General features: G+C 44.9%; 1 protein-coding gene across 1 annotated transcript in view; it reads right to left on the minus strand.

Annotated features, from left to right (window-relative positions):
* nr3c2 (nuclear receptor subfamily 3, group C, member 2) overlaps positions 1–8,059 on the minus strand; it is a 91,278-nt gene extending 83,219 nt beyond the window's left edge. The window contains exons 1-2 of the mRNA XM_061828757.1: positions 7,780–8,059; positions 4,308–6,008 (exon numbers count right to left, since the gene is read on the minus strand). Of these exons, the coding sequence (XP_061684741.1) occupies positions 4,308–5,989 (1,682 nt within the window). The 5' untranslated portion in view covers positions 5,990–6,008; positions 7,780–8,059. The remainder of the gene's footprint in view (positions 1–4,307; positions 6,009–7,779) is intronic.
* Between the last annotated feature and the right edge of the window lie 6,746 nt (positions 8,060–14,805).

Consider the following 14,805-nt stretch of genomic DNA (forward strand, 5'->3'; position numbering starts at 1 on the left):
CGCTCCAGTGGGAGTTGGCGATTTCAATACCAAGACCACCAAACCAGACAGCAACGCCTTGGTAGCGTCTTGAAATTCTTCCCGTGAATCGGTGACAAAGGGGCAGCCTCGGCTGTCGAAATACTACGCGATCAAAACAACAGACGAGGGCCCAGAATGCACCGCGAGCCCGCTTGTGCACGCTCAACCGTTAATTGGCAATTTAGTATCCGGCGGCGTCTGAATTCATCAAATCATTTGTATCCATTCATTTAGCGGAGGAACATACAATTAAAGGCTCATTAGAACACTCTCTGGGGTCCGCCTTTTCGGCCCTTCGCGGAACATTGAGAGTTGGACGGCATCCAGACCGAGCCGGTCGCCTTGCTTACTTCCATGCGACAGACAGATTATTTAGGGGAAACGTTTCTCAAGTAGAATGAAAACTTGGTGTCAAATCTTGCCACGAAAAAAAAAGATATATATATCAATCATACTTAAGTTCATAACACTTTGAAGTCAATAGAGCACCACCACAATGAAAGTGCCTCTGATTAACTAAAAGTGAACTTCGGATGTTCTAGTACACAGGTGTCAAACTCGAGGCCAAGGGGCCAAATCTGGGCCACCACATCATTGTTTTGTGGCCCGTGAAAGCAAATCATGATTGTTGCTAAAATTTATAACAAAAAAGTCATATGGACTAAACTGTTGCAATCATGTATTTTTGTTACCAAACTCTTTATAGTACGGTATCTTCAATAACAGCATACAAAGTATTACCCTTGACTTTCATGTTCAAAGCTAGTCAGTTGTCGTCTCTGTAATAATATTAATCCATCGATCCGTTTTCTTTGCCGCTTATCCTCGTGAGGGTCGCAGGAAGTGCCAGAGCCAATCCCAGCTGTCAACGGGCAGGAGGCGGGGCACATTCTGAACTGGTTGCCAGCCAATTGCAGGGCAGACGGAGACAAAACAGCCACACTCATAATCACACCTAGGGGCAATTTAGAGAGTTCAATTAATGCTGCATGTTTTTGGAATGTGGGAGGAAACTCCACACAGGCGGTACCGGTATTGAACTCGGTACCTCAGAACAGTTAGGCCAACGCTTTACCATCTGACCCACCGTGCCGCTCCTCTGTAATAATATAAGGTGTTACTTCAATATTTGTTATTTGACAGTCATAACAGGCCTACGAGTGAAACCGCAACTACAATGTTGGCCGCGACAAAAATGTGTCTGTCAACCCCCAGTTTTATTTTTTGAGTTAGCTCAAAAGGACGTCACCAATCTTTTGTCACTTGTGGGCCTGTGAAGACCTTTGAGACTTCCTGTGTGATTAAGGGCTGAGCAAATTAATTCGATTCTATTTTTTTCCCCAATTTGCTTAAAGGTTATACCTCACATGAATGAGGGATGGAATTATTTTTCTTGTTCCAAATTTTTTTCCCATCACAAAAATCGGCATTTGAAGATGGGTGTGGACATTTTTCCAACCTCTGTATCTCTTTTTTTTTTTTTTTTTTACACTTGTAAAAGTCTCAAGCATGCTAAAATTCCTCGTTTGTCGTCATCAATATGAATCTATTTAGTGATGCGCTTTCAAATGCAAACGCTCACCTTTTTGAATACGTGCCTTCAAACTCAAGTTCAGTTCATCTCCGATCACGTAAACGTGATTTTATGCCCCTTTTGCGGGCACGCAACATTTGCGTAAAACAGGACAAAAGTCCTCCTCTCCTGAAAGAATGCTCAGATGAGAAGCCATCTTTAATTAAAACCACTTACAGCGGAAACGAATAGTGAAAGGGGGGCGGCGGGGGGGGGGGTGTCAGGGGATTTTTACTGTGTTGTCCAAAGCTCTCGGCGGATCAAAGTTTGCAGGGATTTTGAATGGTTACGTAACTTTTTGGTTTTCTTTTCAATGGCAATGAAATATCGGGCCATTATGTGGTACAATACAGAAGCAAAGTTCTGTCTGTCTTTGGGTCTGCTCGGAGCATGTGGGCCAAATCTTTTGACCGACATCCTGTCTGACTTCACGGCTAAGCTGGATCTCGTTAGGATTTAAGGTGGCGGTGATCCTGCCGGTGTGGATCGGGAGCAGAGTACGAGTCTCGGAATTATTGCCCTGCAAAAAATGGCTGCGTCGAACCAAGACGGCCGACTTTCCAGGCGCGGAATATCACAAGTGGTCGGCAAATTTTGACGTTATGATACATCGGCGTAAAGTTAAAAATTTCGCAATTGACAAACGTCTGTCGGTGCTGGTCCGGTTTGGGGCTCCTTTTTGCGTGTTTGTTAAAGGTATTCCCCCAAAACACGGTTGCTTCAAATCAAAATGGCTGACGTCCTGTTCACTTTTTAGGATCGATCTGTGAGACCTTGTGCATCCTCTTTTGATGGGCCACTGGTGTCAAACTCGATGCCCGGGGGCCAGATCTGGCCCGCGATGGCAAATCATGTTTCAACTTCTATGATTTTTTTATTTTTTATTTTGGTTCAAATCTCTACCAAAATTTCAACGTATCACATCACAAATGATAACGTTGAGATATTGTGACCATTTTTGTGTTCCCAAGCTTGAGCAATAGTGGAAAAGTTTACACTTGATTTCCGATTTGAAAACCGGTTCATAAATTTTATGGGTAAATATGATGAGGCGATTGAAGATTTTCACGGTTTCAGTCGTAACGGCCCTCCGAGGGGAACCGTAACTACGATGTGGCTCCCGGTAAAAATGACTTTGACACACCTATGATACGTAAGTCCGCCCATTTTTGTGTTGATCGGTGAAACTGGTCTCAGCGAGGTCAGGTAATTCGAAGGGGCACTACTGAGTCTTAAAGGGGGGCATGTTCTGTCTGGACTTTTAAAATCCCTACCTTTTCACCAGCATACATGCGCTCGAATCTCGTCATCAACAGTTGAATATTTTTTTTCTAACAGTTGAATATTTTTTTTTTGTATCCCAGTTTTTACATTCTTCTGATTTCGAGTTCACAAGCAACACGTCGGAAGCAGAACTTCGCTATAGGAGCTGCTCGCGTAGCCGCGTCGTTCCAGTAGTTCCCTTTAGCCCGTTCGCCTTGTTCAACAATCCAATCCAGCCTCGCCAGTCAGTCTGGCAACAAAAGCGCGTCATGAATCATTCATAATTTATGACGCTGCCAACGGTCTGGCCCGTTAAATCGCATCTCCCACCCCGCCCCCAGTGAATGCCTTTCGTGCCGGCAAAGCCTGTGACAAAAGGTAAACTGCGTGGTACAGTACAACACACGCCATACAGCAGTGCGTGCAAATGCTTTGATCTACTGCTAAGAGTGACGTGGAGTTCTTCCATTTTTTTTTTAACCAGTATTTTTTTTCCATAGCAACTGGTTCAAACCGCCTCAACGCTACTGAAGACGACTGCGACTGAGGCAACGGAGAAAACCGGTGAATAATGTCGAAATGTAATGAGAAAGTCACAAATGTTACAGTGACGTTACAAACTTGTACTTGATGAAATAATAAATAAATAAATGCATACATACAAAAAAAAAACCCCAAAACATTTAAATAATAAATAAATAATACACAAATAAATAAAATAATTTAAAAAATTAAGTTGAAATATTAAAAGGAAAAAAAAAGGCCCAACGTTACAAGATAAGATTTTCACGAGAGAATAGTTGCAATTTTGGCCGATTGGGATTTACAATACAAAACGTGAAATTTTACGGGTTAATGTTTGAATATAAAAATAAATCCATTATTTTATCAGGAGAAATAGTTCTCATGTATTGTAATATTTTTATCCGTCCATTATCCTAGCCGCTTAGCCCCATGAGGGTCATGGGAGGGCCGGAGCCTAACTCCAGCTAGCTTCAGGCGAAAGGTGGACTACACCCTGGACCGGTCGCCGGTCAGTCGCAGGGCCGATATCGACACCATCACTGAGTGGGAATCGATCCCACGCTGCCTGCACCAAAGTCAGCCGTGTGTGCCACTACGCTTGCAGTGACTCGGTAATATTTTTAATGAGAAAAAAGTTGTAATGTTACAAGAATAACATTTTCATATGAGAATAAAGTTTTCATGATACATGAAATAAAATTGAAGTATTAAAGAGAACTATATGGGAACGTTAAGGGAATAAAAATGCAATTTTACAAACTAAAAGTCACATCGTTGTACTGTTACCAAAATAAAGTGAGCGTTTTAGATGAAAAGAAGTCATGATTTTGCGACACAACACCACCCAACACGACTGCTCTTTAAATGTCAACCGTTTGGCGAGTCGCTCATGGCAAAGCTCAAACCCGCCCAATCCGTCGCTTACCTCGTCATGACGTCACCGATGCAGTTCTGACCCGGGTATCCGTCGCCCCGCGCCGACAGCGACCCCTGCGGCATGCCCGGCCGTGACTTCCACGACTCCATTAACGCCGCCACGGGCGAAATTAGATTCAACAAGGGGTTGGACTGGTCCCGGGCGTCGTGCCGCGCAAAGGACATTGTTCCTTGCGTGCCGATCTGGTAGTGGAATGAGTGTCCGCTGGAATTAACTCCAACAATGGCCGACGTGGGCACACCGTTGCTCTCCTGGTAGTAGCCGCCGTCGCTGGACTCTTGCTTAACGCCTTTGGACAGGACATTGTTGGTGAACACGTCGGGGTCGTAGTTCCCGTTGAGGGACACCGGGGGTCCTAAGATTCCGGCGAGGCTGTATTCGTCTACGTTATTCCTCAAGGACAAATAGGTGGTCTCGGACGCCGGGAAGAGGCCGAGCGGCGGGGAGTGGTCGCCGTAGGACTGCGGGTTCATGCACTCGTCGTTTTTGTTGGGTTCATTCTTGATTTGCGCGATAAATGGCACGCTGGAGGAGTCACATTTAGAGCCCCCCAAGCACATGCTCCTAAAATCAGTCCCTGGCTCGTTCTTGATGTACTTGACCATCCCCATCTGGTCCAAACCCACGTTAAACACCTCCCCGTCCACCATCTCCGCCTTGGGGAACTCAAAGGTCTTGAAGTCGGGCTCGCTGATCAGACCCGTCGTTTCGGGGCTGTGGGTGTCGCCCTTCGCCAGACTCAGTTCGCCGGCCGGACTGCATGCCAGGAAGCCTCCCGAGGAAGGGTTCTGTGGGCTCCCGATGGCCTTGGCCGGACTGGAGGCGGGGTGCCGCACGGCGTTGGGGCTGGAGACGGACGACCTGACGCTGCAGGATGGTGGGGACCTCACGCTGGTCATACTCCGCGGGCTGGACATGGGGGACCTGATGAGGGGCGACGAGCCCACGGTGCTGGACTCCACGGGACTGCACGCCGTCGAATTCTTATGCCTGGCGCCGACCAGGACCGGGTGACTGACAGGTGAGCACGCTGGGCCGAAACCCGCCGGGGGGCTGGTGGTGGTGGACGACACCGTGTTGTTGCCGCCCCCCGGGCTGGAAGTCTGGGGGCTGCCGCACAGCGACGAAGCCAGCATGGAAGCGGAGCTCGCCGGGGTGCAGATGGCTCCGTCACCCGGGGCGCCGGCGGCCTGCTGGAACGCAAACCCTTTCAGCTTGGGACTCTTGACTGAGCCGCGGTGGCTTTCGTCGAGAGGCCGCCTGCAAAGCGGGTACTGCATCTTTCCGGGGCTGCCTGTGCCCCTGTGCTGTCCAAAGGTAAAGTCCGCCTCCCTGGCAGCATTCATGTATAGCCCCATGGACTCAGCCACGGTTTTGGAAAGCTCCTTGGAGTCCATTTCCGGCTTTGCACCGTGGAGGGAGCTGTTGCCGACATGCGGTAAGCCAAAGTGCTGGTTTGATCGGGGACAAAGCAGCGGTTGCTCCGGTTTCTTACCGCCGCCCTCTTTGGGGTCGGCGACGTTGGCGTCGGCGCTGTCCATCGGGACGTCGGCGCCGCTCAGGCTGGAGCTCTCAGCGGCAGAGCAGAACTCCATGGCACCGGGGATCTGAGACCACCTGTTCTCGGTATCGCTCCCCTCAAAGAGACTTTGGTATCTTTTGGCCTCCATCGCTGGCTCATGGAGTCACCTTGCAAAAACAAAAAATGTTACCGATACACTAACGCCAACATGAGGTTTTGATATCAAAATTTTACCAGCCAGAGATTAAACGAATTATATTTTCAAGGATGTCCAACGGAATGCATCTGGCGCCTCATATCGTGCCTCATATTGGCCAAGGTTCTTATTACAAGAATATTACAAGATGGCGTTTTATGAGAACAAAGTCAAAATTCTACGTAAACTTTTACAAGGAAAAAAGTCGGAATGGACGCTTGCGTGAAAACAAAAGCAGGACATAAATTGTAGTTTTATGGACCAATGATTTAAAATAATAATTGGAATTGTATTTGTTTTTACTAGAAAAAATACAGCACAAACGGAGTATTGCATGAAAAATATCAATCACCATAATTTTAGTTGAAGTTAACATATCTGAAAAAAAATTCCAATTTTTATATTTTAATACAATCATAGGTTTGATTTTAAATGAGAAATGTGTGATAAATTCAATATGATGAGAAAAAGTCACGATGAAAGAATTAGGTAGTAATTTTGGAGAAATAAAATGAGAATATGAGAATTTGGATAAATGAAATCAAATTTTCACAAAATGACCTTTTGATTTGAGAAGAAAGACAAAATATGGCAAAAATATAAAACATTGATTTTTACAAGATTAAGTCACACCAGGGGAAAAAGGCATTTCTAAATGAACAAAATCTTTTTATGCAAAAAGTCACATGAAAATGGTCCAAATTTGATGTGACTAAAGTTACATAATTATGGGAATACTTTTTATATTAAACAGGTGAAAAAAAAGTTGTCATGTTACTTGGTGGTCATATTTTATTCATGTTGTTGGTTGGGTAAACTCCCTCTTTAAGAATGTTCTGAACTCCTCTTTTCCACACCAGCCGGCGTTGCTCTTTTTTTTCCCCCAGCACGTGGAACTTGAGACTGAACCGACAGCGCCTCTGGGGGTCACAGCCTAGTACTGCACCCTCAATGACTTCCAATACATGAGGAATCCATTCCAAAAAGTAATCAAGTGTTATGCATAGAGTGGCGCTGATAAAATCATCCCTGACTTTTACTTTTGCATAAAAGAATAACAAACAGGCTGACAGGTGGCGGATGCCCCGTGAAGGGTTAACAGGTCGACATGACGTCTCCTGGGCTGCGTTAAATCCCGGTCCCGTGCCTCCTTCCTATTGGACGAGCGTGCCCGAGGACGCGCACCGATTGGCTCGCGACGCCTGTCACTCAAAAAAGTTGCGAGCCTCGGCCGCCACAACATTGCTGCGACACAAAGTTGGACGGCTTTGTTTTGGTTCGGGAGAGGCGACGTGCGCACAAGGTTTACGCGTAATCACGTCAAAAATAACGACACTTGCGGGGTTTTATAGCGTCCGGGACGTGGTTTAAAGCTGTCGCTGCGCGTGCATGACAAGTACACACCCCATTGGATTGTTAGAACAATTAATTCTACTAACAACAACGACAAAATACGCCACGAACAACATGAGTTTTCCATAAAAACCGTGTTAATGCCTTCCTTTTTTAATATCATATTTGTCGTTGGGAACGGAGTCACGAACCCCGTGCAAGATGCTGAACAGGTGCGCGTGAAACTCGTCCATAAACATGAAATCCCCCCCCCCAAAAAAAAGACAAACTTCCAGCAGGCGCGTGTTTATGTATATGTATCAAATGTGCCTGATGTCAGAAAGTTATTATCCACCTAGAAAATATTGCGTCGTTTTGGTTTTTTTTTAAGGGGGGGGGCGTTTGCTTACCTTAAAGACGACATTCGATGGTTGGTTGTCAGGTGTTTTGCATCCGCAGGGGCGCGAAAGAGAAAAAAAAAAAAACAATATTTGATAATAGTCATAAATAGGAGTCGCGAAAGAGCGCGTGGTGCATAGTTGCGCCAGTTTTTCCCTCCCCTGTCCTCACAGCTCGCCTCGGTTATAATAATAATAATAATATTAACAATAATTATACTTCTGCTCAGCGCGAGCTTTGCAGCAAAAGCACAAGCGATCTCGGACAGTGTATCGCTCGGCGTGCCGCTTCGCTCGCTCGCTGGAGTGGAAGTGGAAGAAGAGGAGGAAGAGCTGGGTGGGTGAGAGAGGGAGAGAGAGAGAGAGAGAGGGAGGGAGGGAGAGAGAGAAGGGGGAGGGAGGGAGCTCGGGGGTGGCAACTGCTCCAACATGTTGCCCTACGCCTTTTTGCATCTTTTGATCTGTCGATCTCCATAATAAAAAGAAAAACTCAATAAAAGTGATCCAAAATCAGATTAGCGCGAGGGTGCGCGCGTCCGCGCCCCCCTCGGTCGGTCGTTCGGTAGACGGGCAGAATCGAGGCCATCGTCGGCGCTTTTAAAGTCAGCGGGGCTTCATCGAGGAAAGCGCTCCGGTGGGTCACATGACCTTCCCCATTATCGTAACGTACGCTGGAGTGTTTGGTGGAACTTCTGAGAGTCACCTGTAACCCGAGCTTCCACCGGGGGGCGCACTACTTCGGTAAAACTGCCTTTTGAACGCCCTAAGAGCCAACGCCACCCCATAAACAAACTTGTAAATACAGGCAGACATGTAAAGTATTTCAATATTAATTTATTTAGACCTGTTGTATGTATATGTGTAATAAAAATATTCATGAAAGCACATTTTCGCCCCCTGGAACCGACGCGTGCAACCATTTGACCACGTGTACCGCACGGACATTTGTTGCAGACGGACGCGCTGTTGGGCCGGTGGAAAAGCGCTGCTAAATATGACAAAGGAGGGTATGTGAGTGAATTCTAAACCTCCATTAGATGTGATTTACATGATGAGCCGAGTGCCAAATAAGACAAAAAAAGACCAAATAAATAGCGTTAATCTTAAAATAGCTTTCTGTATGCTTTAGGATGAGTGATTCCTTTGACAGGCAGGCGCATTTTGTCTACGAGCTTAGCTTTGTGAGTGTTTGGGGGTGGAGTGAAGGGGGGGGGGGAGGACGCAGGTGAACTGGAGCGTGTTAACTCTCAGACGAAATCCCCACCCCCCACCCTCGTCGACTCAGCGCAAGATGTCTGCAGGGGTAAGTCGTGAATTTGCGATGTTTGGAGTGCAGAGTGAAGGATTTGGATTGTGTACAGTATTAAAGTACAGTTGAACTAAGCGGAACAGCATTGCTAATTACCACACTTATATTTTTCCATCTTTCGGTAATGATTAAGGCAATAACAAGCAGGGGTCCGTCCATTTTGTATTGCGCTTATCCTCATGAATTTTTTGAGGTGGCTGGGCTCACCTGAAATATTAGATTACTTGTTGCTAGACAGAATTCATCAGGGACAGTCAATGGTGTCCCGAAGACCAGTTTTCAAAACAAGGTTTACACGAGTCCTGCCCACTTTTGGGGAATTTAGTGCAATGACCCACAAAGCAGAGTCAGGACCCGGAAGTCAGGCAAAAAAATGGAAGCTGAAACATGTTTATTAATGCACATTACTTTCATTTCTGAATCACCACTCTAGTAAATATAAAATCCACATTGTGGAGGGCGGGAGGGGGCGGGGGTGATCACAGAGACATCTGCTAAATCTGGAGGGGGCAGTAAACGAGTTGGCCGTAAATTTAAAAAAAGCACAGTGTAAATCGTGTGACGTCACATAATGAAAAATGATATCCTAATAACAATGTTATGCAAACTGTTTACACTGAGCACGGTCACTTGTGCCCAATAATCGGGCTGCTGTGCCTTATGAAAAAAAAATAAACCGAACAATTAAAACGCTACCTTGATTTTACACGTTCGATGACCCAGTTTGACCTCTACATATCAGTTTAGTCCATTCATTAGCCAAGCCGCTTATCCTCACAAGGGTCACGGGAGAGGCGGGGCCTATCCCAGCAAGCTTCAGGCGAAAGGCAGAGTACACCCTGAACTGGTCGCCAGTCAGTCGCACGGCAGAAATCGACACCATCACTGAGCGGGAATCGATCAAAGTCAGACGTGTGTACCACTACACACCGCATCAGTGACTCCCTATCAGATTAATATAGTGCATTAAAATGAATTGAAATGTCTGAAATATCACACCTGTAAGAAGCAGTTTTTTTTTGTTTCATTTTTAACAAATACAAAAAACAATTTTAAAAAAATATGTCACAGTGAAGATGACTGTAGAATGACACGTGACCAGAGAGAACCAATCACGAGTGTTTGTTTAAGAAGGAGGAAGTGATGGGGGGGAAGTCTGAGCATTTTCAGCTGCAGGATTGTACAAATATAACTGAAATTGTAATCATATATGTTTCCAGAAGCAATTGTAACTTAATTACAATTGTAGCACGTTTTACATTTAGTATTATATACATTTATTTATTTATTTGTCATTCTTTACCCCCAACACTGCTTGTACGATTGTGCCCAAAAAAATTATCATCTCTTTTAATTTGACCGTTTAATCACCACTTTTGATTCAATATAAAATACATATTTTGCACACACTAATTACTGCAAAGGCGTGTTTCCTGCCCCTCATTCTGAATCCGCACTCGTCAGCTCATATTTAACTGCCCGCAATATGATGAAAAACATATCAACAAATATCAAGCAACAGCGGAAAAGTTGACACAGATTCCGTGTCGTTTTAATTTGCCCCACTAAGAAGACGTCACGACCGAGCTAAACGCTCGACGAAATGCGTCGGCCGGCCTCCGCCGTACTATCCGTAACGCCACCTGGGGTTTGTACACCCGCTGCACGGGCTTCGGGCCCGCTTAATGAAATAACATTTTTACCCTGCCGTAGCCGTACATGCGTATTCAGTGGGAACGCGGGTCTTACAGGCTGCCGCCGGACTCTGGATCGGACCATTATTAACGTGTTGGAAATCAGATAACTGCGTCTGGTCGATTGCGAAGTGATATTCAGGCTGGCCTTTCAACGCATTTCGATGCTAAAGTGTGGAAAAATGAAAAAAAAAAAAATGCACGACTGGAGCATTAACTGGAATCGTAAAGTTTTTGCCCCTTTCTCAAATGCAACTTTGATGTTTAAGAGCATTACAATCAGAAATATCAGGCAACAATAACCCAAGTAAATATTAAATTCTGTTTTGGTGACTTTATTTTCTAAGCTAAAAAATATATTTTATACCTGGCTAGCCTCTGTGTGGAAAAAGTCATTGCAATCCATTTGTAAGCATCAATGAGCTGTGGCTAATCACATCCATCCATTCATTTTCTTCGCCGCTTATCCTCATAAGGGTCACGGGTAGTGCTGCATCCTATCCCAGCTGTCGACGGGCAGAGGCAGGGTACACCCTGAACTGGTTGCCAGCCAATCGCAGGGCACATAGAGACAAACAGCCGTAGTCACGATCACAGCTACGGGCAATTTAGAGTGTCCAATTAATGTTGCATGTTTTTGGGATGTGGGAGGAAACCGAAGTGCCCGGAGAAAACCCACGCAGGCACGGGGGAGAACATGCAAACTCCACACAGGCGGGGTCCGGGATTGAACCCGGGACCTCAGAACTGTGAGGCCAGCGCTTTCCAGCTGAACCACAGTGCCGCCTGGCTAATCACATTTTTGGGAAAATGAAGTTTATCCTCTATGCAAAATGACTTATTTACAATTCAAATGAGTTTTCATCACCATATTAAGGCAAATTCATCCACGTGAATACTTGAGTTCAATATGGACCGATTAGCTAACGTCTAGCTAGCATAGCTATTAATCTTAGCTCACTTATTTTTTTTGGTCCAAACTGCAAGAGCAAAACGAAGCTAATTTATTTGTACAGCGCATTTCACACACAAGGTAATTCAACGCGTTTTACATGATCAAAAACATTCAAATACATGAATTAAACATTTAGAAAAGTCCAATTAAAATAGCTTTTAGTGGAGGAAATATCACTGGAAGTACGCTAAAACGGATGAGATGACAATTTAAGGTCTTTAAGCAAAGCGAGTCATATCAACTCAAAATTGTCTTATTTTTTACTCCTTTTGTTGTGATTTCAAGTAGCAAGCCAATTATATTTTTTAATCTTTTTATTAGATATTATTTGTTTATCCGTGAGGCCGACCACTTGATTAGCGAGCAGAGCGGCAACCAGTTGGGCTTGTCATCGTTTTGCTTTTGTCACAATAACAATTTTCAACTCCTGTTGCATATTTAAAGGAATTAATTTGCGGTTTGTCAGTGGAAGGCGAGCAAATATAAAAATAAATGGAAAACTGCAGTCGCGGTTGCAATCGAATGTGAGTGAGATTGCCTTTAAAATTTGCAACAGTACGAGTTATGTCACACTCACGTGAATTCATAGCTCGCCTCGACTCTTTTTGACTCACTCCGAGTCAGCCATTGTTCAGTCAAGGAGTCCAAAATAAAATCTGCAACATTTCTTTTTTTTTTTTGTCAGGAGTCCCGCCTGCATGGCTCAAAGACTATATTAAATACTTGAATTAGCTTTACTCTGATTCAATCGCTAATCTTCTAAATTTAAATATGGAAAACATTTTGGCAGTGATTGGTCGCCTATGAAATGTCCGCAGAAAAACGTTCGTAGCAACAGAACCTTTGTCGGCATTCGTCACTCACACACATTTTGGGAATAATGACAGTAAAATTCGCTATTTATTTCACAGTTACATTGTAAATGATAAATATAGTGAAGTATTCTTCTGCAAACCTCAATTTTAATGGAGATTTTGTTTACAAGGCCACATAATGACTTTTAAAAAAAAGTACTTTGGTTGTTTTAAATCCAAGCCGTGTAATCCCCTTTGTTTGATGTTTAGTTTGACATTTCACTTCTTGACAGCACTTTTTTGCGGACGTCTTGACCGGTTGCCAAGCGCCTGCTTGTTTCGGAGTTGAATTGAGTTTCTGCCGCCGTACACTGCTCGCATCTCAAGTTGGCGCTTGCAAGTCAAAGCAAAAACTTGTATGAATGACAAAAAAATAATCTGCAAGTAGGGAAATTAATAAATGCTGGATTGTAACCACCCTGGGGTTCACTGCAGCTCTGCAGGATTTTCGGTGTCACATCCGACACACCCGTAATACCAATTTAGTTACCATGTTTGGCTCGTTTTTGAGTGCTAAACCATGCAACCAAAAAAAAAGGCCATAAAGTAAACAATTCCAATACGGTCGCCCTGGCGATTGCATTTGCCACATGAATTCTGCCACACTTAGCTGCACTTTGTCGTTGTGGTCTCACCTCATCTATTCGTAATCGTGAACTAACGTTTACCCGTGCAGCCTGGTGGACTGCCGGCGCTTTCCAGTACAACGTCAGCGTGTATAAATAGACTGTAAGACCCACAAGACACTTTCTACATATGTAAAGCCTCGTTACGCATGAAATAGTTCATTATTTCCCATCCGGTTCCCCCGAGTCCAAACAGATAACAAACAACGTCCTGCTAATTATCTGTGTTTTTTTTTTTTTTAATTCTCCCCCTCCCCTCGTGCACGCCACCTTGTGTCCGATAATAAGCCGGCAAATGGGTATTTTTGTGTATTTCTTGGTTTCGCGGGCTGCTGCACACCCGGGGGGGGGGGGACTGGAATGTGACGCCTGTGTCATGATTAATTTCGCAGTGAACAGGCTCTGCGATGTCAGTGGTAATTAGGCATCACCCATTGCATAACACACCATGTGTCGGTGTGTGCGAGGCACAGTGCGGGGATGAAGAGACCGAAAAAAAAAAAAAAAGTCAAGATATGTTCTCGAAAACGTTTGATCAAGATCAGATCTCGCGGAGTCGTCTTGTTAGTTTTGCGCACGTGATCAAAATTTGCCGCGGATGTCTGCCAACTGCGCCTTGACGCAGATTTAAACTTTAGATGGTGGTTCAAATTTGGAAGCAATCGAACAAAATCAACGCGACATGTGCACCTTGAACAAGAAGTGATCGACGTGACCCGAAAATGGAAACTTCCGACCTTCCTGCGTCTTTTCAGCAAAGGCGTCTTGAGACTTTTTTTCTGGGTCTTCTCATGATAGACATGCCTAACAGATTTCCAGTTGCGAAATTAAGACGTAATCAGAAAAAAAAGTCTCCACTGCTGTAGCTGCTAGCTAGCTGCCTTCAATGTTGTTGTTTTTTTTTTTTTTAATTAACGAGCTTAATCGTCTTCTTCTTTTCCTTTCGGCTTGTCCCGCTAGGGGTCACCACAGCGTGTCATCTTTTTACATCTAAGCCTATCTCGTGCATCTTCCTCCCTAACACCCACAGTCTTCATGTCCTCCTTCACCACATCCATCAACCTTCTCTTTGGTCTTCCTCTCTCTCGCTCTTCTGCCTGGAAGCTCCATCCCCAGCACCCTTCTGCCAAAATACTCACACTCTCCTCTCTGGACATGTCCAAACCATCGAAGTCTGCTCTCCCTCACCTTGTCTCCAAAACATCCAACTTTGACTGTCCCTCTAATGAGTTCATTTCTAATCCTATCCAAGCTGGTCACTCCGAGCGAGAACCTCAACATCTTCATTTCTTCCACCTCCAGGTCTGCTTCCTGTTGTTTCTTCAGTGCCACCGTCTTTAATCCGTACATCATGGCCGGCCTCACCACTGTTTTGTAAACTTTGCCCTTCACCCTAGCGGAGACTCTTCTGTCACATAGAACACCAGACACCTTCCGCCAGCTGTTCCAACCTGCTCGGACCCGTTTCATCACTTCCTTACCACACTCTCCATTGCTCTGGATCGTTGACCCCAAGTATTTGAAGTTGTCCACCCTCGCTATCTCTTCCCCCTCTGCCCCTCACATTCATGCACATAAATTCTGTTTTACTTTGGCGAAT

The sequence above is a fragment of the Syngnathoides biaculeatus genome, chromosome 9 (assembly GCF_019802595.1).
Source record: "Syngnathoides biaculeatus isolate LvHL_M chromosome 9, ASM1980259v1, whole genome shotgun sequence".
Taxonomy (NCBI): domain Eukaryota; kingdom Metazoa; phylum Chordata; class Actinopteri; order Syngnathiformes; family Syngnathidae; genus Syngnathoides; species Syngnathoides biaculeatus.